This window comes from Emys orbicularis, chromosome 14, assembly GCF_028017835.1.
Source record: "Emys orbicularis isolate rEmyOrb1 chromosome 14, rEmyOrb1.hap1, whole genome shotgun sequence".
Lineage (NCBI taxonomy): Eukaryota > Metazoa > Chordata > Testudines > Emydidae > Emys > Emys orbicularis.
This window is the reverse complement of record NC_088696.1, coordinates 44299926-44323734: the sequence shown is the minus strand read 5'-3', so window position 1 is coordinate 44323734 and position 23809 is coordinate 44299926. Positions and strand designations below refer to the sequence as shown.

General features: G+C 52.1%; 1 protein-coding gene across 1 annotated transcript in view; it reads right to left on the bottom strand.

The window, feature by feature from the left end:
- LOC135888998 (capping protein, Arp2/3 and myosin-I linker protein 2-like) overlaps positions 1 to 22601 on the bottom strand; it is a 77242-nt gene extending 54641 nt beyond the window's left edge. Inside the window, exons 1-8 of the mRNA XM_065416811.1 lie at positions 22562 to 22601; positions 18159 to 18250; positions 17793 to 17843; positions 13790 to 13849; positions 9549 to 9670; positions 7816 to 7913; positions 6784 to 6854; positions 4655 to 4728 (exon numbers count right to left, since the gene is read on the bottom strand). Coding sequence (XP_065272883.1) covers positions 4655 to 4728; positions 6784 to 6854; positions 7816 to 7913; positions 9549 to 9670; positions 13790 to 13849; positions 17793 to 17843; positions 18159 to 18250; positions 22562 to 22601 — 608 coding nt within the window. The remainder of the gene's footprint in view (positions 1 to 4654; positions 4729 to 6783; positions 6855 to 7815; positions 7914 to 9548; positions 9671 to 13789; positions 13850 to 17792; positions 17844 to 18158; positions 18251 to 22561) is intronic.
- Between the last annotated feature and the right edge of the window lie 1208 nt (positions 22602 to 23809).

Genomic DNA, 23809 nt, shown 5'->3' with positions numbered 1-23809 from the left:
ACTGCTAGAAGAGGGCCTCATCCTCCCTGATTGAACTAACCTCGTTATCTCTAGCCTGACTCACTCTTGCTTGCATATTTATACCTGCCTCTGGAAATTTCCACTACATGCATCCGAAGAAGTGGGTATTCACCCACGAAAGCTCATGCTCCAATACGTCTGTTAGTCTGTAAGGTGCCACAGGACTCTTTGCTGCTTTTATTGTCTACAGAACCTCTCTTCCCCCAAGGGGCAGGAAATGCGATGTTTAAATGAAATCTTCAGACTGTCCGTGACTAGGAAACAGGGGCGGCTCTAGTTTTTTGGCCACCCCAAGCATGGCAGTCAGACAGCCTTCGGCGGCACGCCTGCGGGAGGTCCACCGGTCCCATGGCTTTGGGGTACCCGCCGCCAAATTGCCGCTGAATCCGGGGGACCGACAGACCTCCTGCAGGCATGCTGCCGAAGACTGCCTGACTGCCGCCCTCATGGCAACCGGCAGGGCGCCCCCCGCGGCTTGCCGCCCCAGGCACGCGCTTGGAGCGCTGGTGCCTGGAGCCACCGCTGCTAGGGAAGAGTCTCTCAATGACATCGGGATAGACCTTCTCTCTCCCTCTAACTCCAAAGAACCAGCCAGAAGATGACAAAGAAGGCTATGCCCTGTTTGCCTCTGCATGTGGATCGTTGTGCTCCAGGAGTTCATCAGGTTTTGGAGAGAGGTGAAAGTCAGAAAGAGCTCACTGTGTGACCCAGAGAGCTCTAGGCTCCGGGATCAAAACTTCTCAATCCCGCAAAGAAGTCATTCATATGTATATAACAGAACTACACTATTGGTGTATATATCAGACACCTTTAATTTCACATCCTTTAGGAGTGACAGCCAAAAAAGACAAATGTGAAAGATTAAAAGCTGTATATTTGTCTGCCTTATGAATCAGATCTATGGCTCTCTATAGGTAAATAATCTGTCCAGTTTCTTCACTATAATGTCTCTTTCTGCTGTCAGCCCTAAAGGATGTGAAATTAAAGGTATCTGATATAGGCAAAGAAGGTACAGACCATATCTACTAAATACAGAAGAATTGTGAAGGAATTGCTTTTCTTTCTAAACCGACTGGTGCACTCTGCAGATGACATGAATTGTATGGCACAAGAAGGAAAAGGAACACAGAAAGGTATACGCAGCTAACTGGTAGAAAGAAATTGCTAAAAAATAGGGCAGGGAGGGGAGAAATTCCAATTAATTTTCTGGGTAATACACTAATTGTAAAGGGACTGTTGTCCCCTTACTAAAACTCAGTGGGGGTGTGATAAATGGGGAGGGGGGGTAGCTCCCGTTTGTGGACACCCAGACAGCCAGTTAGCTATAGAATCCCTCTTGGTAGTTGTTCTCTACTTGCTTTACCTGTGAAGGGTTAACAAGTTCACAGGTAAAAGGAAAGGAGTGGGCACCTGACCAAAGGAGCCAATGGGGGAGCTAGAACTTTTTAAAATTGAAACAAGACTCTCCTTTTGTTGTCTATTGTTGTTCTCCAGAGAGAGAGGACAGAGCAGAGACAGGGCTGAGACTATGTTGTAAAAAGCTTTTTGTCAGGTATGGAAATCATCAGATTATACCTAAAACTCCTCATTTGAAACCCCAGATATGTAAATAGATCAGAAAATGTCTAGAAAGATGTGATTATCTCTGTTTATTTCTTATTGGCTTGTGGACTCCTCTGTGCTAACCCCAAATGCTTCTGTTTTGCCTGTAACCTTTAAGCTGGACCTCAAGAAGGTTATTCTTGATGTTTTGTTTTTGTAAGTGGGTTTTTAAATCTAGCAAAAGCCTAAGTTCCAGATGCATTTTCTTTCTTTTTGTTTTTAATAAAATTTACCTTTTTTAAGAACAGGATTGGATTTTCGTGTCCTAAGAGGTTTGTGCATGTTGTTTAATTAGCTGGTAGCAACAGCTGATTTCCTTTGTTTTCTTTCTCAGCTCTTCCCGGGGGGAGGGAGGGTGAAATGGCTTGAGGGTACCCCACAGGAAGGAATTCCCAAGTGCTCCTTCCTGGGTTCTCAAAAGGGGAGGAGGGTTGCATTTGGGTGGTGGCAGCATCTACCCGTCCAAGGTCAGAGAGAAGCTGTAACCTTGGGAGTTTAATACAAGCCTGGAGTGGCCAGTATTAATTTTTAGAATCCTTGCAGGCCCCACCTTCTGCACTCGAAGTGCCAGAGTGGGGAATCAGCCTTGATTGGGGGGGCGGGGGGTTTGGTTGCTAGCTCTCAGTACCAAAAGGGTCGATGGGAAATCCGCACCCTGAGACTGACAGTTCCCAGGAACAATGGGGAGAGGTCAGCCTGACTGACAGGGCGGGCAGGCTAATGAGGGAGCCAGGAGGCCGGGGGCAGGGGTCCTCTCCTCCCAGAGTGGGGCCGAGCTAAGGAGAGAGCAGGGGCCCAAGTTGAGCTGGGGAGCAGGGCCGTGCCAGCCAGAGGGGCCAGAGACGCAGCCCAGGGAGCTGGAGGCAGAGCAGCAGCAGCGCTGAGGCAGAGTCAGGGTTGAGCTGGAGCAGTCCAGAGCTGGGTGCAGTGACCGGCTGGGGAAAGCGAGGGGGACCCTGGGCAGCAGGCCCAGCGCAGGGAGACGCCCCAGCCAAGAGGCCTTGCAGACTTGGGGGGGATCGTAACCCTGACGGGGCAGGGGCTGACACTGGGGGGAAGGGTCCTGCCACCTAGAGTCTGAAGGCGTGTGGCCACCACCAGAGCGAGTGTCCGACCCACAGCCTCCCTGCAGCACAGCCAGGGCCTGGGCAGGGGCCTGGGACGTGTGAGGAACAGACTGAACTGCCCGGACATTCCAGAGACGCTGGTTGTGACGTCCCCATGCCACAGAGCAGGGTGATGGGCTTTCCTTTAACCTTTCCCAGTTTTTCCTTATTTTTTTTAATTGATTGCTGTTTAATAAATTGTATTTGCTTAAACTGTATGTAATGGTCAGTGGGTCAGGGAAGCGTCCAGAGTGGAAAGAGCACCTTGGAGTGGGGACACCCGAGCCCCTGCCCTAAGTGACCAGAACAAGGTTGGGGGTCGAGCCCCCCAGGAATCCTGGGCCCAGCCTTGTCGGGGTTACGAGGACTCTGCCACACAGGAGAGGGGAAGGGGAGCCCTCGAGGTCAGGCAGGCCTCTGGGTAAAGGGAGTGGGAGCGAGGACTCAGATCCTTTCGCCAGCCCATTTCACCGGGGTCGAGTATAAGCCAGGGAGGTTCCCCACAATAGCGGGACCATCCCCCGCTCACATAATACAACCCTTGAGAATGAAACATAAAAAGCCTCCCATAACAAAAGGATCAAAGGAGTCTGCTATACACCTGCGCCATCTACTGGATATCAACAGAAGTAGTAGAAAAACGGAGAGATTAGTGACTTGTATCGTTCCTGTATATAGCTGCTGGGCCCCGACCCCGACACTGGCCTGTGTTCATCGCTTACTAGAGTGCACGTATAGTTTGCACATGGTACAGGCTTCAAATATTTGATGTACATCAACTTGATCTATAAACCTACTGATTACAGACCCAAGTAATTCTTGTTGAATAAAAAACCCTATTGATTGGGCTAAGAGCAACCAAGTGTCCTGATTTGAAAAGTACTGTCAAAAATAGCACAGAAAGGAACCTAACATGAAAATTAGCAAATGAGTGCTCCCTGAACTCAACAGTGCTAGGCAATGTTGCCTAGTGGGTAAAGCAATGGACTGTGACTTGGGAGACCTGGGTTTTATTCCTGTCTGGGCCACTGGCTTGCTGGGTGACTGTGAGACTGTGACTCCCCCATTGATAAAATAAGTATGATGATCCTGAGTCCTTTGTAAAGTGCTCTGAGACCTGCCAATGGAAGAGCTACTCTAGCTGTTCTTATTATTATGAAAAGTGGTTATCCCCGTTCAATCCCATCCCCGTATTGGCCATAGCGTACATCAAATTAGTAAATAGAGTTTGTTAAATTGCAGCTTGAAAATCTAACAGGCACCTTGGCAAATTAATTGACGCCCATTGACACTTACACTCTCCCATGGCTGGCCTGGCCCTGTAGGGATAACCAGAGTAACAAACACTTATCTTAGGGCTTGTTTACAATCAAACCAGCTCCAGAATAACTCAGAGTAACTCACAGCTTTTGTTCTTTTGGGGCAACTGTGCATGTGGCCATTCTTAGTTCAGCTGAAGAGTGTCTTACTTTGATTTAGTTTGTCAGTGGAAAAAAACCAAAAGATTTTAAATCTTATTTGCCCCCACTGACAAAACTAAATCCAAATAAGACACACACAGGTTGATCTAAGAGTGCGCACAGACAGAATCACACGAATATACAAAGGGGTGAATGACACCCCATTTCGTTATTTCCAGGCCAGTTTGCATGTAGACCCGCCCTCAGTCACTAAAGCCAGCGGATCGGACTCCAATATACATGAGGAGCAGGTCCGGGAGTAAGAAGAGGCCGTTTTTATAGAGAGTCACTTTTCAGAGTACTGTACAAATCCATTTGGAAATGCTGCTCTTCGGGCACATTTAGCTAAAAGAGTCGCTGGCCACTGTGTGTAATGGTATTCTCAGGGTAGCTACAGGTACAACGTATTTTGCTACTTGTCTTTGTCTTGCATGATCTTGATCACAGATTTCAGCAGCGACTCACCTGCTCTCTAGGTGAGCGAAGTCCAACAGGTTGAACTCTCGGCAGTCTTGGCTGTGGTAGATATTGTCCACATCCTAACAGACAGACAGGTCAGCACGTTAGCCCAGAGAAGTGCTGCAAGGCCGGATTACAGCGCAGCACCGTGCTGATCAGGACACATGCTGAGCGTCAGCTTTGAATGGTCTGCCAGGGGACAAGACCATCCACTGACCCTCCTGAGGGGGGAAGCAGCCAGCAGTGAGAAGTTACAGCAGAGGAAGGGAAACCCACTCCTGATACACCCACTATTCCCGCCCACCCCCCTCCAACATAAAAAAGTCACAGATCAGCCACTTGCAGTCTGAAGGATGCACCTGCCACAGACCAACTGTGTCGAGCTGGCCAATGGGAGGGCATCTGACCTCTGCGAGGCTGGGCCCCTCTCTTTGTGGGCACCTGAGATCTCTGGGAGAAGATCTGGCAGCTGAGGGAGACCCGGGACAGGCCCTGATGTCAGGGCGTGAAGCTGTGTGGCCTTGGCCACAAAGAGGGAAGGCCTCAGACACTCGTCAAGGCCCGCCCGAGGCTTAGCCTGTGCCGTAAGCCTCCTGGGCTGGGGCAGGGGAAGGGCAGGAGTATGCCCAGTGACTGGGGGATTAATTTTAGGGACACGGCCTTGCCAAGGACTGGGCCCAGCCTTGTCCCCGCAGGGCATCGCTGCTCTGAAAGCTGCCTGGACTGGCTGGACGGAGGAGGAGGAGGACATGTCTCTGAAGAAGTTCCTAAAAAAGAAGGCTGAAGCACAAGCCTGAGGACTCATCACTGCTGCCTGCTGGCCTGGGATGGCTCCTCCACACTTCAACCGATCTCACAGCACTGGGACACTTTCCCCTCATAGTCAGCCTCAGTTTCCCTTTGTTCAATTTCACCCCAAAGGCTTGCAGCTGGCAACCTCTCCCCCTTTAGTCAGCATGTCATGAAATACACGCCTGTGGTGGAGTTCATTTAATCTCTCATCAAATCAACCCCTTCATCTGTTCTCTCATTTCGCGGAGCATCAGCTTGCCACTAGCTGGATGGCCCAAAGGAACCTGAAAACGGACACAGCAAGCAAGGGGCAGCCTTCCCAGGACTGTACGGAACAGGGCTGCCATCTCCCTCCCAGATGGAGAGCACGCAGCCCTGAACGCCATGCCACAGTTCTTTTAAAGCTGGGTCTAACCTGATTCTTCCTGATCACGCCTAGCTCTCTTTCCATGGACCGCCCTGCCCACGAGGATCTGTTCCATGTAATTCTCCCCCAGAACTATTATGATGCATACAGCCAGGAGGGACCATTAGATCATCTACTTGGACCGCCTGTGTAACACCCAGCTACCCCAGTATTGAGTCCTTGTGTTGGACTAAAGCACCTCTTCCAGAGAGGCGGCCAGCCTGGAACTGAAGACATCAAGACATGGAGAGTTCACCATATCCCTGGATAGTTTGTTCAACGATTAAAAATCTCTCTTGGTTTCAATCTCAATTGCCTATTTTCTTCCTGGATTTCGGAGCCCTTTGTATTATTGCTCTTTCCACATTGCTGTTTGCAACATCTTGAGTGGTAGGAAGGTACCGTGCTTCCAGACAGTTAATGAAGATGCTAAAAAGACGACCTCCCGTGGATCTCGGCACCATGTCATTAGGTACCTCCTCCCAGCTCCTTACACTGAATTTACTGCTCTTCAGCCAGTTCCCAATCCCCTGGACAGAGCTCACATCACCTCATAGGAAGTTACAGTATTTTCAGGAGGTTTCATGAGATCCTCTCAAGTGCTGCTATACAGCATTTTCCTCTGCTTGGCTCCCTTTGTCCAGCTGTATCTCTCCAGTGCAAACAGTGGGACGTAATTTCCAATGCTGATTATTTAGTGACTGGTATTGCTGCTGAGATTTCCTTGACAACCATGCAAGCACACTCCATTACAAGCAAAGTAGGCAACATTTGCCTAAATTAAACAAAAACGGAACCCTCCCCCGCCAAAGGATGGCTTGTAACCAACTGGAGAGACAGCAGGTACTGTTTCAGATAGGTACAAAACCCATCTGATAACTCCCCTAATGTTATGTCCTTAAAATGACCTGTTGAAATTGCTTCCATACAAGCTTACCCACTGGATCTCCTCTCTGAAGGTGAAGCCGTTGTAGTCACATAAAGCAGCATATGTCTCTGAAAACCCACCTACAAATGGAAGATGATATTGACAGAAACGTTAGCAGCAGCACATGGAGGAAATGTAGAAAGAGAAAAAGGGACATTTGGGGAAGGATAGAAACTAATACAGTTTGGGATCCAGAAAAGAGGGGGCTAGAATGAAAAGTCCAGTTAAACCCTCACTTCTCCCAGCGCAGTGCTGAATCATGGATTGGGTGCCTCTCTGTTTGGTACTGACTGACTCATTAATTACTTATCTTGAGTCCTTCTTTCATTGAGTTATCTAACCTCTTTTACTGGACCAAGACATTATTTGTAATACACAAACTTCTCAGGCTAAAAGATCCTTTATTTAAATCAGAATGTTTTGATCACAGAATTCCATTTAAAAGTTTTTCTTATTGAAATTATAGAAAAAATATTGCAATATATATAAAAAAAGATTGCAAAGCTAAGCCCGGAAAAGTTAGGAACTGCATGGGCAACCTTAATGATGCCCCCTTGTGTGTAATCATGGTATAACCTTTAATTACACGGTCACATACTGTTTTTTCCACAGGAACCCTGCTTCAGACATGCAACTGACTTCAATGGGACTACTCATGGGAATCCAATACATATGGAAGTGTTTGTAGGACTGGTGCCAATGTCATGTAAATATTTTTCCCAGCTTATGACAATGGCCAGAGTGACTCCGAGTGGTCAGACTCCTGCCAATGGTATGCACTGTGCCTAACGTGCAAATGGCTGCGGGCACCAGTGTTCGCTGCCACTTATTTTCTTCCTGATGAAAGTTAATTGCTAAACAGCAAAGGTGGATTTTTCCAAAAGCACTTCACATTGCCCTAGCCCTGCTTCCATTGAAGTCACCCGAGCTTTTGAAAACTCCACCCCAAGCTGCTAAGTCTCCCACCACTTGGTGTGTGAGGGCTCTTCACAGTGTTTTCGCTTTTCTGTGATGTATGTTCACAAAGCAAAGTCTGATTACCACACGGTCCTTGGTTATTCTGCAGCATTTCCTTCAGGGAGTCTGTTATTCTTTGAATTCTCTCGAACAAACTGGGGGGATAGTTTTTGAGCAGTTTTCTACGAAAAATAACCCATGGTTAAGTAAAGAAATGGGGTGGTAGGAAGAAAACATCCTCAATCCTACATATTGGCTTATATTGACTGGAAACAGGCGAGCTCACTCTATTAGGAACACTTCATATGAATTTACTTTGTAACCATCCATACCCTTTATGTGTTCTTTCTTATAATCCCTAGCTCTTATCTAGCACTTTTCCATTAGCAGATCGCAAAGCACTTTACAAGGGACAGCCGTATCCTTATGAATGGAGGGAGGGGAGACAGCATGGCTGAGTTCCCCATTTTACAGTTGGGGAAACTGAGGCACAGAGAGGTGAAGTGAGTTGCCCAAGGTCAACCAACAGGCCAGTGGTGGAGCCAGGAATAGAACCCAGTCCAGAGCTCCAGCCACTAGCCCAACTGCCTTTGTATTAAAGGGACATTGTAACACACATACATTTGGCCCCACATTTAAATTCTGTACAGTAACTCCTCACTTAAAGTCGTCCCGGTTAATGATGTTTCATTGCTGATCAATTAGGGAACATGCTCATTTAAAGTTGCGGAATGCTCCCTTAGAACGTTGTTTGGCAGCTGCCCGCGTTGTCCACTGCTTGCAGGAAGAGCAGCCCATTGCAGCTAGCTGGTGGGGGCTTGGAACCAGGGTGGACCGGCAGCCCCTCTATCAGCTCCCCGCTCCCCTAAGTTCCCTGTGCGGCAGCTGCCCAGCAGGCTACCAATTGCCGGGCAGTTCAGCTGTCCCTCCCCCCACTGCCGTGTGCTGCTCCTGCCCTCTGCCGTGTGCTGCTCCCAGAAACATCCTGCTTGCTGTGTGGGGGGAGAGGGAAGAGGGGTGCTAATGTCAGGGTGTCCCCATCCCCCCACTCCTGCCTCCCGCTCCTGTACCTCATCTCCACAGAGCAGGGGGGGAACAGGACAGGGCTCAGGACGGACGGAGCTTGCTGGCAGCAGCTGCTGTCTCAACTTGCTGATCTACTTAAAAGGGCAGTGTACTTACAGTGCGGTCAGCGTACTTAAAGGGGCAATGCACATCTCTCTCTCTCTCTCTCTCTCTCTCACACACACACACACACACACACACACACACGCGCGGTGTATGTCTCTGTCTTTCTCAGCCATGCTGTCTCCCCTCCCTCCATTCATGCTGCCTTGTAGAGTGTGAGGCTACATGCACAACAATGTGTTAACCCTTGATGCCTCAGCCGAGTGCTAGTTCATCATTTAGCAGTAAGGCATTCCCTGGGAAATATCCCACCCTCTTCCACCTCTGACTCCACCACCTCAACCAAGCTTCACAATCATCATTGCTGTGTACAGTATTAAATTGTTTGTTTAAAACTTATACTGTGTATATGTGTATATACAAATATAGTCTTTTGTCTAGCGAAAAAAAATTCCCTGGAACCTAACCCTCCCTATTTACATTAATTCTTATGGGGAAATTGGATTCGCTTAACATCGTTTCGTTTAAAGTAGCATTTTTCAGGAACGTTAAGCGAGGAGTTACTGTACACGCAAAATGACAAGGATATAAGGTCAGGGAGCTCTAGGAGGTCTCGACAGAGCTCTGCCAGCGACAAGGCAGTCTGGCCCGTTATAACCATTAAGCAAACGTTTCAGGAACAGCCTTACCCGGGGAAAGAGTCTGGAAAGACCTTCTTAAGCGACATGATGATATGGCTGACCACCTGCTCCAAGTCGTCCAGTGACACGAGCCGGAAGGCGTAAGAGGCTGTATCTGTATCTATGACAACCTGAGGAGATGAGACAAATGACATTTGAGGCAGCAAACAGAGAATACATTTAATAAAACCCCTCAGATGCTACCACAAAGGGAGCAAACGAGCGAAGCCGTGCGCTAAGATGGCGAGCTCTCGCCACGCTAAATATCCTTAGCATTATTGCTTATAATTCTCAGACAAAGACTAAGTTTCAATAGAGCTAAGCTTGAGAAAAACGTATCAGCAATTTGGCATAGAATACACCTCTACCCCGATATACGCTGTCCTCGGGAGCCAAAAAATCTTACCGCGTTATAGGTGAAACCGCGTTATATTGAACTTGATTTGATCCACCGGAGTGTGCACACACACACACCCCCGGAGTGCTGCTTTACCACGTTATATCTGAATTCGTGTTATATCGGGTCGTGTTATATCGGGGTAGAGGTGTATGTTACAGGTACTGTACGTGCGCCAAAACCAAAGTATTATAAACCCAGGAAATCCAAAGTTAAGGCTAAACTTAAAAGAAATGCAAACCAGATAAGGAATGGAAATGTGCAATTGTGGCACCCAAACAACCTTAACTCTGCCCTGCCGTGACACCTTACAATAACTATTGGTTTGTGGTTCCAGATAAAATTGATTTTAAGACACATCTGATTTGATTTTCCCTCTCTTGGCATCACTACCTGCAGTCAGTGTTAGCCTGTTACCAAGAGCATTCGGGTTAAAGAAAAAGGTCAGGTACAGGGTGCCACATTTATGAAAGGATCCATTTTAGATTACATTTTAACTCCTGACCTAATTAATGGATTCACTAAATTCTGAGAAAATTAATTCCATTCTCAACGAGCCAGTGCTGTAATTTTGACAAGGATTTTTCATACATAACAAACTGGCTGAATCCTGGCTTTCAGTGGAGAACTCAACTCAGTCTCCATAATAAACTTTCAGAAATAAACTAGTAGCCGTATCGTCAGGAAATAAACAACTAAATCATCCTTATGCTACAGCAGTCTGGCAAATTTCTCATGAAAACATACAAATCCAGGCATAAAAATCTTCTCACTCTGCCCCCATCCCTTGCCACGATAATAAAGAAAACAATTAATCATGCTTTATTGGCCCATCAAAATAACTCACTGGCCCCGCAGGGCAGGAGGATTTTACAAGACTGCACTAAATCAAATAAATTCACCTCTTGCTGCTCTCTGCAGCTCCAGCCCCTCACCCACAGGAGCAAACCCCCAAGGCAGTGGAAGTGCCTGGAGAATCCCCTGGAAAATTTAACCCCAGGAAGCCAGGAGCAAATTGCCCAAGCCAGACTTCCTGTAGCGAATCTGTTTCAGATGATTATTAGCTACATGAAAAATAAAGGAATACTTTGCATTTAATCTGGAAAAGCACAATTCTCCTAGGCCAGCCTTGCCAAAGTCTAGCTGCTCTGAGGACACACATTTCTGACAGACGACTACAATATTTGTTCTTCACATGTCATCACGGCAAGCATGACGAGTATTTTACGCCTGGCAAATTTTCACGATAGCTTTGTAAGACAAATCAATTGCTATTTCTCTGGGGGGGTCACCAGGGGCAATAGGCCAATAGCAGAGGGTGCAGAGCCTTTGAACTCTGAGATTGCACCTGAATTTTGTCCAGTAAATTCTTCATTTTCTAAAGCCCGACAGGACCATTAGATCAACTAGTTTGACCCCTTGTGTTACAGGCCACAAAATGTCACCCATTTACTCCTGACCGAGTCCAATAACTCGTGTTTGACTAACATACCTCTTCTAGTTCTAATACACATTTCCAGTCCACCCAAGTCCGTCCTTCTTTTACTCCTGTTACCGTCCTTTGCAAATCCTCTCTAGCAATGTCTTTGTTAATAATAAGTGTGATTCTTGTAATAGACTTTCCATTTCCCACTCCACAAAAAAGGTTCTAGTGAAACACATAACCTGATTGCTGAAGGGACTGCCTGCGTAACTCCCAACAAACAGCAGCAACTTCTAAACTATGGTTATCCACAGCCACAGCCAGGGCCATCCCTAGCCATTTGGGTGCCCTAGGCAGCCCCCCCATGGGGGGCTGTGTGGGGCCCCAGGCCCCCCCCCCAGTCTGGGAGGCAGGAGCTGAGGGGGGGCGACTTTTGGGGGCCCCACAGGCCCAAAGTGGCCCAGAGGATTAGCAGGGGGCCGGGAGCAGCCCGCTCCACTTCCCTCGCCCTGGCCCCAGCCGTGTCACTCGGGGGAGGAGGCTTGGGGGAAGGGATCCCCCCCGCACTCAACGGCAGCGGTGGGAAGTGGAGCAGCCCGGCCCCAGCCTGCGTTACTCCACCAGCTCCCAGCCGCGGCACTCCGCTTCCCGCCACCGGTGAGAGCCAGGGCGGTCCTTTCCCCAACCCAAGCAACATGGCTGGGGCCGGGGCAAGGGAAGCGGAGCAGGCTGGGGCTGCGTCGCTCCGCTTCCTGCCACCAGTGAGTACGGGGGCTGATCCTTTCCACGCACTCACCGGCGGCGGGAAGCGGAGCGCCACGGCTGGGAGGTGGCGGAGTAGAGCGGGCTGGGGCCGCGTGGCTCCGCTTCCCGCTGCTGCCGGTAAGTGCGGGGTCGCTGGGGGAAGAGGTGGAATGGGGGCAGGCCAGGGGCGGAGCAGGGGGGAAGGGTCAGAGGCAGGGCGGAGGGAGTTGTCTGGGGCCCCACGCCCCCCTAGGGGCAGCCCTGCCCCTTGCAAGGGGGGCCGGTCGAGGGATAGGGCTGGTCACGGGGGCTGGGGCTGCCGCGTATGCAGCACGCAGCTGCCTAGGACACCATGAAATTTGGGGCAATTTGGTGCCCCAATTTTCATGGTCCCCTACGCAGCTGCATATGCTGTGTATGCCTAGGGATGGCCCTAGCCACAGCAACATCTACATCAAGTATACAAATAGCAAACTGTGCTGGCTAACAGCAGCTGCAGTCTGATGAGGGCTTCATTCAAAGTATTCAGAATGGTGTTTTCTTATGTTGCCTGTTTTACAGGCCAGGCAACGTTCAGGTTTGCCAGATACATAATCTCCTCTGTAAGAGGTTTTACCAGGTTTGAACACATCCTCCAGCTACATGTGTATTGGCCTGGGTAATCTAGACGCACTTGATACACACCAAGGCCCTGAAATGCAGAAGAGGTTGTGGACACGAGAAAAGATAATGACGTTGTGAACTCTCTTATTTTCCTGCCAAACATTTGACACTGCCATGACCTGCAACAGGCACCAACCCCTTTTGTTCTACAGAAGTCAGAGGTACACATGGAGCTGCAGCTTTTCCAGTCCCACTGGAAAGTAGCGTCACTCGAGGCAAACAAAGCCAGCCCTCTCCCTCGCAGGTCTGTTTGGAGAGATTCTAGATTTAGTTGGGCTGTACCCCGGCTCCTAGAGGCAACGGTACTGGGAAATATAAGGACAGCATTTCAGTAAGGGGCTTCGTTTGCCAGCCAATAAATAGGAATGAACATTTAGCCTAGATCTTAGAGCTCAGTAAATGTCACCACAACAGAGTCACAGAGAGGCAGGAGACTACCCACGGCGTCACAGTTGGCAAGAGACCCCAAGCCCACCCCAGCACTGCTGTCTCTGTGTTCTGCATTTGTCCAGCACCTGGCACCATGGGGTCCTGCCTCCCCAGCACTGAAGGCAGGCTAGGCTTCCAAGGGCTGCTCGTGGGCAGGGACTGGCTCCTTTTGCAGCAGTGGGGAGAACGCTCTATCGGGATGGATGTTTGCACCTTCCCATCCCTGGCTCTAGGGCACTACTCAACTCACAGCGCTCTGGGACTGCAGGGGAGGGGCTGGCCTGTGCAGATTCAGCTCCCTCCCGTGGGGAGGGCACCAAGCCAGCTCCAGAGCTCCCCCTCTGCAGCAGCACCTCCCACCTGCCCAGGCTTGGGGCTTCCCCAGGAGGTCCCTGCCAGGCCAGGGTCTCTGGGGATGTCCCCATAAGAATGGATGGAGGCGGTTCCAACAGGATTGGGTGCAGGAGAGTATCCTGGGGCTGTCCCGATGGGGGTGGGTGTCCCAATAGGGTGGATGGGGGAGGGCTGTCCTGACAGAGGGGTGGATGGGCTGTCACTGGGGGTCCTGAGGGGTGGCTCCCTGGCTGCACTCACCAGGCTGGGCTCCTGGATCGTGATCTCTCTCACCTCCAGGAAGCTGAAGCTGCTCCACACCTGAGGAAAAAAGGGTCAGACCATGGCCAGCCCCGTGCCCAGCCCCAACATGGGCTGTGACCCCCACGGGCCGCCGGGGGCCAAGTGTGGCACAGCACCCCTGCTGCCCGACCTGCCGGAGCCCAGCCCAGGCCTGCCCCGGCCAGCAGCGGGACATGAGCTACCCAGGCTGAGCTGTCCTCCCCCCCAGCCCTAAATCCATCCCAGCACCAGCCCGCTTCCCCGATTGGACCCCCCCACACACCCTGACTCCCAACCCCAGCCTGACCCCTCTCCCAGCCCAAGCCTCCCAGTCACCTCAAACTGAACATCTAAGTCCCAGCCTGCGCTCCCCTCCCCCAGACAGCACGGAGCCAGTCTCTCATGCAGAGGCACCCACCAATCCAGCTGCAGCTGATGGGCATGGTGGGTGCACCACACCCCTGGGTGTTAGTGTCCATGCCCCACCTTCCCTCTGGGACACCCCAACAATGCTGAGCCCCTTCTGCTCCCACAGCCAGCCAGCGCACCCCCCCCCCCCCCCCGGCCTTTGTGCCCCATCACAGCGAGAGGGCCAGAGACGATGGAAAGGAGCCCCCAGAGCACACACCAGCCAGGAGCAGCTCTCCACCCTCACACACACTTTGATAGCGGAGACATGGCGAACAGCGTTGCCCGTCACTGGCCAGTGAGCTGACCAGGGTGGTTCACACCGCTCAGAGCTATCGCGCAGGCTGCAGCGATTTGCTTTCCATTGTGCTCCCTGCTACGCTTCCTCTGCGGGGGAAGGCAATGGAGATTTCAGTGGGAGTGTGGGAAACTGGAAAGTTTAAAAAAGAAACTCGAGACAAACCCTTCTTCAGCCCCTCCCCGCACACAACGCTCCCCGGGCCTCTGTGTGTGCGTTGTGCTCCAGGCACCTGGCCCCAGCTCCCGTCCATGTGGACACAGGGGGTCGTGTTTGCACGCCCCATGCACATACGAGTTTACCCTGAGTGCTCACAGATGCACCACCTGGCCAGGGCCCCCTTGTTTATACCCAGCTGCAGCTCCACAGGCACTTCCTCCTTGGGCTATTTCGCTTGACAGACAGCTAACTTTGCCGAGTTGCTCACTGCCTGACTGTTAGCATTTGTCAGGCTGACAAGGAGAGTGACCAACTCCATGTGAGGCCTAGAGCAGCTTCCCCTGCTGCCCCGCTCCTCCCTTTTAGCTGGAAGGATGCTGGGGGCTCAATGGAGCTTTCACTGGGAAACACTTATTGTGCTAGTGCGGCTGAAAGGGCGAGGCCGGGGTCTAAATCCTTGGACTTTCCTACTGGGAACTTGCCCTCGGGACTGACGCAGCAGAGCTCAGGAATGCCAGGCAAGTCCTGGAGCAGTCAGCTCTACGCAAAGTCCTGGGATCTGCAAGGGGCTGGAGTTTATGGGAGGGACGAGGGGGGATGCTGGTTCTGGGAAGGGGCGAGGGATGAAGGGTGTTCCCGGGGGGCCAGGAGCAGGCTTGAGTGTGGGTTTGGCCCAGCTGAGCAATGAGGGTGAAATTTTTCCAGCCCACAATGCATTGCAAGATCAGCGATGTCACCCGTGCTCCTGGGCAAGGCTCAGCCCTTGGGGGCTTTTATGAGAAGCCTGCCTGGCTACACAGGTAACGGGCTTGTGCGAAGCTCCCAGTGACTTCAACAGGCCCAGGCCAAAGCCCTTTGACACAATAACTCTTGCTACCAGCTTCCCGTGACCACTCATAACGTCTCTAGTGGGGTCTCCCGGGGCTGGGCTGGGGGCTGGTACTAGTCAGTATTTGCATTAATGACTTGGGTAGCAGAGTGGAGAATAAGCTTTTCACATGAGCAGATGACACCAAGCTGGGAGGGGTTACACGCACTCTGGAGGACAGGATTCGAATTCAAAAGGACCTTGACAAGCTGGAGAATTGGTGTGAAATCAGTCAGCTGAAATGCAAGACAGACAAGGGCAAATCAAAGGCACAACTACCAACTGGGGAGGACTGGCTGGGGGGCCGTACTGCAGAAGGATCTGGGGGTTGTAGTGGCTCACAAATGGAATATGAGCCAGCGGTGCACTGCAGCTGCGAAAGAGGCAGATGTCATGCTGGGCTGTATTAACAGCAGTGTTGTATGAGACACGGGCGGTAACTGTCCCGCGCTACGCGGCGCGGGTGAGGTCCAGCTGGAGTCCTGTGTCCAGTTCTGGGCACCGCACCTTAGAACGATGTGGACAAATTGGAGAGTCCAGAAGAGAGCAACAAAAATGACCCCCCAAAAATAGAAAACCTGACCTGTGAGGAAAGGTTAAAAAAACAGGGCATGTTTAGTTCTGGGAAGAGACAACTGAGGCCCGGGGATCTGAGAACAGTCATCAGCTATGTTCAGGGCTGTTATAAAGAGCCTGGTGATCAACTGTTCTCTGTGGCCACTGACAAGATGCAGTAGGCTTAATCTGCAGCAAGGAAGATGTAGATCAGATATTAGGAAAAACTGTGCAAGTCTAAGGGTAGTTTAGCTCTGGAACAGGCTTCCAAGGAAGGTTGTGGAATCTCCGTCACTAGATGGTTTTGAGAACAGGCTGGACAAACCCCTATCGGGGCTGGTCTGGTCTAGGTTTCACTTCCAGCCCCACATTTCTGAGACTCTGTAATGGGGCTGTTAATGCCCGTGCCTTTGAAGGGTGACAGCAAATTCACATTGGCACCCGTTCGCTCTCATCCACTGCTAGAGGGTGAGAGGCTCTGGCACTCTAGCCACAAGGAGACAGAGCAACGAGGGGGAGCGGCGATCCCCAACACAGGCCCAGGATTGGAACCCAAGGCTGGCAGCATGGACAGGAGCTAAATAAGAACACTCGCTAGTTGGCCTAGGGACCGGGGACTGTCTCCCTAGGGATCATACATCACAGGCGACATAACCCTGTTTAGCTTATAACGGGCTTTTCTATCTAGCAGAGACAGGTCTCATAGGAGCCACGGGATGGAAGCCAGACAAATTCAGACTGGAAGGAAGGTGTAAATGCATAACAGGAAGGGTAATTAACCATGGCGACAACTCTTCAAGGGCCATGGCGGACCAAGATGGGATGTTTCTCTGAACGCTCTGCGCTGGGGATTATTGTGGGCAGGTCTCTGGCCTGGGCTGTCCAGCAGGTCAGACCAGATGATCACAGTGGTCCCTTCTGGCCTTGGACTCTGCTCAGCCCAGAGAAGGGATGTGTGCCACCCTGAGCAAGGGCTACAAGGGCCAGGGAAGAGCCTGCGATGGAGGAGAGAAAATGCCGGAGGGGAAAGGAGCGAAGAGGAGAGTCCAAAGAGTCCTGCCGAAGGCCCAGGGGGCAGGTGGACAACACAAAGAGGGGAGTGGGTGGGGAGAGGAAACAGCAAGTTAAGCTACAGCAAGTTTGCGTAATATACCTGTGGTGCTACTGACCCTCCCACCCTCCCCAGCACCAGTGGCAAGAGCCCTGCCTAACGCGCCAGAGCGGGGCTCCACGTGGCCATTCAGCCGGGCGCTGGGAGGGGCGAGGGACTCAGCACAGGGACCTGGGTCTGAGACAGAAAGGGTTCTGCAGGGAATTGCTAGGAACAGCCCAGCTTAGACCAAGGCTGATGTTGTGTTACTCCTAACAAAGCTCAGCCCCGGGGGGAGGGAGTTTGGACTAGACACTGACTGCATGTTCCAGGTGCCTTCTCACCACACTCGGCCTGTGGGATTGAATGCTGGCTGGGCTGTAGCTTGGAAAATTAGTACCTGGGCAGTTTCCTAGCTTTGGAAGAGGTTACCTGTCTTCCCCCCTTCCCCCATGGCCCCACCCTCCCCCACACTAGAGATCTCCTTCCATCCATTTTGCTTTTAAAGGTTGTATGCCAGGTACATGAAAAGCTTAATGCCCCTGGGAAAAGTGCAGCTCACGTCAGCCCCCAAACTTGGGTCCCGCACGGAGAAGGCACTTACCCTGCCCGGGAGCAGCACCTGCAGCACATACGCCCTCCAGGGGGTTAAAACCTGCACAGGGGGGAATCAGAGTCACGGCTGTGATTATCGAGAGGGTAAGTGCTGTGCATTTATACACCCTACGAACACTGGAGCAGGAGTTCAGGGCGCATAAGTGTTTCCATTCTAACCCCCTGCTTGGACATTTTTACCTTAGAGGGTAAAATTTACGAGTGGTACATGACATCAGAACAAATCTGTGGGCACGTAATTAACCTGCCGAGCTGCTGCCCATCTGCACGTCCAGCACGTCACAGACCCAAGCCTGGGAATTCTAGGCTCAGACCCAGAACAATGGGATGAAATTCCTGAGTTACCAGAACGTACCAAGATGTCGTCTTCATACTTGGATTTGACCTGCAGCTGGACAGGCTTCACCAGGATGATTTCCTTTGACCCCAGCAAGGCGGTGATGCTGTCTGAAAAGACAACACCCAATCAAACAAGCTGGCAGAGATGGGGAGGCTGATCAGTGGCCCATGTGAAAGAAATTGGGGTCTCCCCAAAGCACCCTGTGAGATGCCGTCCACATCGCAGCCAGCACCAGCTAACCCCTGCTTTTCATTCTCAGCAGTCTGGCCAGCAGCTGAATTCCCCATGCCCCACTACAGGTGGCTCATGAAGGGGGAAACAGGAGGATAACACCTGGGGTGCTGGTAAGAGAGACTGGAGTGAGATTTTCAAAGCAGTCTAGGGGACTTAGACACACTGATTTTAATGGATCTCAATCCCCTAAACCATTGTATCAATCTCAACCCTTTCTTCATGTCCTGCTGCCAGTCACATGGCATGAAAATACATTAATTCCCTTGTCACATGGCAGCGGCTGGTATCCATTGATAGCAGTGACTATGGTTACATCTTACCCTCCAAAGCCAAAAATAACCACCACAAAAAATGGAGGGAGGGATAGCTCAGTGGTTTGAGCATTGGCCTGTTAAGCCCAGGGCTGTGAGTTCAATCCTTGAGGGGGCCACTTAGAGATCTGGAGCAAAATCAGTACTTGGTCCTGCTAGTGAAGGCAGGGGGCTGGACTCAATGACCTTTCAAGGTCCCTTCCAGTTCTAGGAGACAGGATATCTCCATTTAAAAAAAAAAAAAAAAAAAAATGTGTGCAGCCTGCTGATGATACACCAGTGGAGATGTCCAGAATAGGGTCTGGGGAGATGGTCTGACCCAGGACACACGAGAAGATCATTCTGCCTCTTCTTGGACATCTATTAATAGCCTTCCAGCACTGACCCTCAAGGATTTCTGATCACACGCCCACTTCTTGTTTTCAAACGCGTGGAGATCTCAGGACTTGTCTACACAGGACATTAGCGTATGGCAAGCCCTAGTAAAGATCTACAGAGCAATAGCTTGTCATGGAGTAACGTCCCACATGGCCATTGCTGTGTGTCCACATGCACTACAGAACAGTTAGTGCATTGTAACAGTGTCCACACAGCAAGCTGCTGCTCTGTAGTCACTCCCTGGCTTGCCAGGAGCTAACGCCCTGGGTAGACAGCCCCTCAGGCTCACTCTTCATCTCAGACTCTTGCCATAAATGTGCCTCTGTGAGGATTTTTCTTTCACTCCCAAAAGCTTTTCCCTTGCTGGTCACCCTAGTGCCATTTTGGATAGTGTCATTGTAACACGGCAGGGATGCATTTGCTTAGATATGTTGCCTGAGGACCCCTGACTCTCCTGGGGTCTTTGAGGCCTCCTTGTCTGGGGGCTATTTGTGAAATTGCTTCCACCTTTCTTGTATCCAGTCAAACTCCTTCACCCCTGTATGTCCTTTGTAAGGAATCTTGCTCAGACCAACCTGGAGTTTGCTCCTGTCCAGTGTGAAGCCCTTTTCTTTGTCCCTGCAGATCACTACACAGTCTCTCATTGTGATGCCTGATCATTTTTGCCCCAAATTGCTAAATCCTCAACAATTACGTCCATTCCATCCAGATACACAAAGATCGGGGACAAGATGCTTTGGCAACTTCAGGTGCTGAGACAATCCCAAAGGGAGGTCACTACATCTACCGGAAGAGACATTGGAGGTGCAGAGTTTTGAGCTGTCCGTCTGGTCAGACCTTGGCTTACATCACAAACAGAAAATGTTCCTGCGTAGACACATCTTCCTGAAACCGATTGGCTGCACTCACATGAAACTTGATTGATCACCGTGACCCTGCTATTACCACAGTGTCTGAATTAGCTTCTCCCCAGACGTGGGGGTCTGGGGAGAAGAGATCTCACCTCTCTGAGACCCTGGGCTTCTCTGGACCCTCCTTCCAGCCTTCCCCGCTCTCTCTTAACTGTCCTCAGCTGACGAGCTGAATCACCTTGCTAATTGTTTGATCATCCAGTCCTGGACTGGCCCACACGGGGATGCTTGCAAAGTGGGAGGGATAGTTCAATGGTTTGAGCATTGGCCTGCTAAACCCAGGATTGTGAGTTCAATCCTTGAGGGGGCCATTTTGGGAATGGGGTAAAAATCTGTCTGGGGATTGGTCCTGCTTTGAGCAGGGGGTTGGACTAGATGACCTCCTGAGGTCCCTTCCAACCCTGATATTCTATGATTCTATGCACAGATTGCTGACTCAGCCTGAGCTTGTCACACACCACAAATAAGACAGCTGGTTGACAGGCCAGAGTTACACGATGTAGCTGGTTTATAGGTCTGTAATTTAACTGTCAACAAACAGTGTGCAGTCCTCTTCTCCCGCTCCCACCAGAAGGCAGTGTAGCTCGCCAAGGCCTGTCACATGAAGCGGTGGAGAGGGATTTCATCCTGGCTGATTTCTCTTCGCCAGGAAAACTTGGAAGGGCTGCAGCTATGACAGCCGCCATCTTGGCCAACACCAGAGATTGAACCAGGAGCCTCCACCCACATCCACGGGCTGAGCTAGAGAGCCAGGCTCCCCACCTGGGGGCTCGACAGACACATCCTCCGTGGACCCAGCCCAGAGGGGGACCCATTGCACCCCTGCCTCGTGGGTTACACAGCCAGCTCCTCCAGTGGCAGGAGCGGACATCAGACCTGGCTCTCTTCACAAAGTGTTTTGTTCTGGTCTGGCTGGCTGGTTTTAGGTACGTGGCTTGGTGGCTGTGGGGATGTGGAGTTCAAGCTCCTTGCTTCTGGGGGAGAACATGTCTCTGCTGGTCTAAGCTATGGCTCCTCTGGCTACTGCAGTGGCATGAATGTCTGCGACCTTGGCCTTTGTCTGTGCAACTCCAAAACCCCGGGTGTGTGTGTGGGGGGGTGCTTTGTAGCTTCTGTTAGCCGAGCACACTGCACAGAGCCCTCCTGCCAGGGGCTCTGTGTGTGCCCTCCTTTCCCCCTCCCCCATACCACGCTGCCCTATTCTCCCCCTATATCCCCTCCACCACATGCCCTCTATGCCCCCCCATGCCCGGGGCTGGGTGTGTCCCCATTCCACCTTTCCCCCATGCCAGGCGCTGTGTTCCCCAAGGCCTGTCCCCCATTCTCCCCCCTGCATACAAAGGGCTCTGTGTGTCTCCCCAATCCCCCTTCCCCACCGCTCAGGGTTCTGTCACCCTCCTCACCATTCAGAATTCTTTTCTGTCTGCCAGGCAGATTAGAGTGTCTGTCTTTTTAAGGTGAACAGGAGCTGGGAGTCTGTAACTTACCAGGAAGGTGCTAATGGCTGCCATCAACTAACCCTTTGATCTGCACCCAATTACCCAGGGGGCAGCAGCAGCAGGGTCTGCTACCCAGATGCCAGGGGCTCCATGTGCCCCTTGTGAACAGTTCCCTGTTCCCACCAGGGGGGCACCCCTCACCCCCCAGTCCATAAGCCTCATCTCAGACAAGCCACCGGTGGCCCTGACATTGTTCCCCTGGCTCTCTGCCCTCGCCAGCCCTCACAGGCAGCTCCCATTGCTGCTCCCTGGCCTTCAGCCCTGGCTTTCCAGCTTCGGACGGTCAGCCGGCAAACTCCTCTTGCTGATTTTCCTCCCTTCCCCCCGAACCTGCTACAGCTTCCGCCAGGGACCACCTCTCTCTGCGATCTTCCCTGATCCTTCACAGCCCCAGGTGCTGCCCCGTTCCCTCAGACGGCCAAACTGGGAGCAGCTGCATGGCACAGGGGCACTGGGCCTGGCTCATCTAAAGGGGCCAGCCACCCTGTGATGCCCAGTTTTCCCCTTCCATTCTTCTGATTTTGGTGAGGACCAGTTGGGCTCTGCCCACAGACGCCGAGAAGATTCCCTGAAACTTTGGCCTGGATCAGATGAGGTGTTCAAAAGTTATCGCATTACAGACAGACCCTCCTGTGCTCAGCCAAATGCTGGTAAGGCCAAGTTCTCCAAAGCGGCCACTTTGGGGGTGGATTGCGAGGACTCTGCTGGGACTCAGAGCCCGGTTTGCAGAGGGGCTGAACACCCGTAAATCATGGTAGCAACAATAGGATCGTCAGCTCCTCTGAAGAGCATGGCCCAAGCTGGGCACCCTACATTAATGGACATTTTGGTCCTAGCGACTTTCCCAAGCTCACTCAGTACGTCGGCATCAGAGCCAGGAGAGAACCCAGGAGTCCTGAGTCCCAGCCCCTTGCTCTCCCCTTTACAACATCTGGAGAAATGAAGAAACAAAGACCCAGCTCCCATCCTGTGCAGTTGGCCCCCGTGACAAAGCATGCAGAGAGCACGCAGGGAGCAAGCCAGGCCTCACCACCTTCCACATGGCCTCAGTGGCTCTGGCAAGCTCTGAAAAGGATGCTGCTTACCTTGCAGGTGGCATGGGATCCCTCCCGGGGAAAGAGCCATCTCTGGAGCTCCTGGCAGACTGGCCAAGGTAGCAGCACGGGCTACCAGAGCAGCATCTTTCAGCCCAGCCTGCAGTCAGAACGAAACTGGCCCTGCTCAGAGGAAGCGATGAGGTTACTTACCAACCGGTAGTGCCGCTGCTTTGCACCCCCTCCTCCCTCAAGCTGCCGCTTCCTGCCCCTCAGCCGAGATTCAGCCAGAGAGCAAGTGGAGCGAAATGAAACCGCCTAAGCTAGCAGCCCACGCGGGCCCAGAGATGGCGACAGGCGTTCACCTGAAACAACAGTGCCCTGCCGAGGAGACAAACACCAGGGCCAGCAGCCCACAAACTGCTCTGGCTTGGCAGGGAAGAGGAGCTCAATGCAAGTGCAGAAACAGTTATTTCTCCTTCCCCCTTCCCCCTGCTGTCTGAGCCCTTAGCTCCCCCACACTACAGCTCAATCCTGACCCGCAGCCCCCCTGCTATTCCGCTCCGGGGCTCCCCACACAGATAACGCTGCCGCTGCCCCTGAATCCCGGCTCCCCTCACACACACAGCTCTGACAGTGACCCTCCAGCTCCACCCACAGCCCCCTGCTAGTCCAGCCCTTCGGGCTTTTTGAGCAGAGTTTTTTCCAGATATCAAGTGAGGCGCAGGCTGAGCCCCTATTGATGGGCCCCCTCCCCACAGCCCAGGCTGAGATCTCCAGTGGGGTGGGGTGGGGAGGGGGTTTCCTGAACTCCTGCTTTGCTGCTCACACCTCAGGACACAAAAAGCGGCTCCCCCTTGACTTGCCCTCAGCTCAGCCTACCAAGGGCACCTGCATCTCCAGGGCAGCTGGGACAGTCTGCGTGGGGAGCACCTTTCCCAAGCCGGGGAGCAGCATCTGTTCATCACAGGCTCAGCATCAAGCCTCTTCCCCTAGGGTGCGCTGCTATCTGCTCCCCACTCCTCCACGCGCCTCCCTCTCCAGCCCCTCAGCTGGTTCCTGGTGGATTCCTGCCAGTCCAGGAGTGGGACAGCACAAGAACGAGAGGGGGACGGTGGCTATTTTGCCTTCGCCCACCCTGCTGGAGGCCTGGGGAGCATGGGCAGGCTCAGTTGCTCACTCGCCCCTCAGCTTTGCACTAGGAGAAAGCCAAGGCTGGCTGTTTCAAAGAGGGACCTGGGTTTTTGGGTGCCCAATGGGAGGGGCTTTGGGCCCGCCCCCCAGGCATGGCTCTATTGA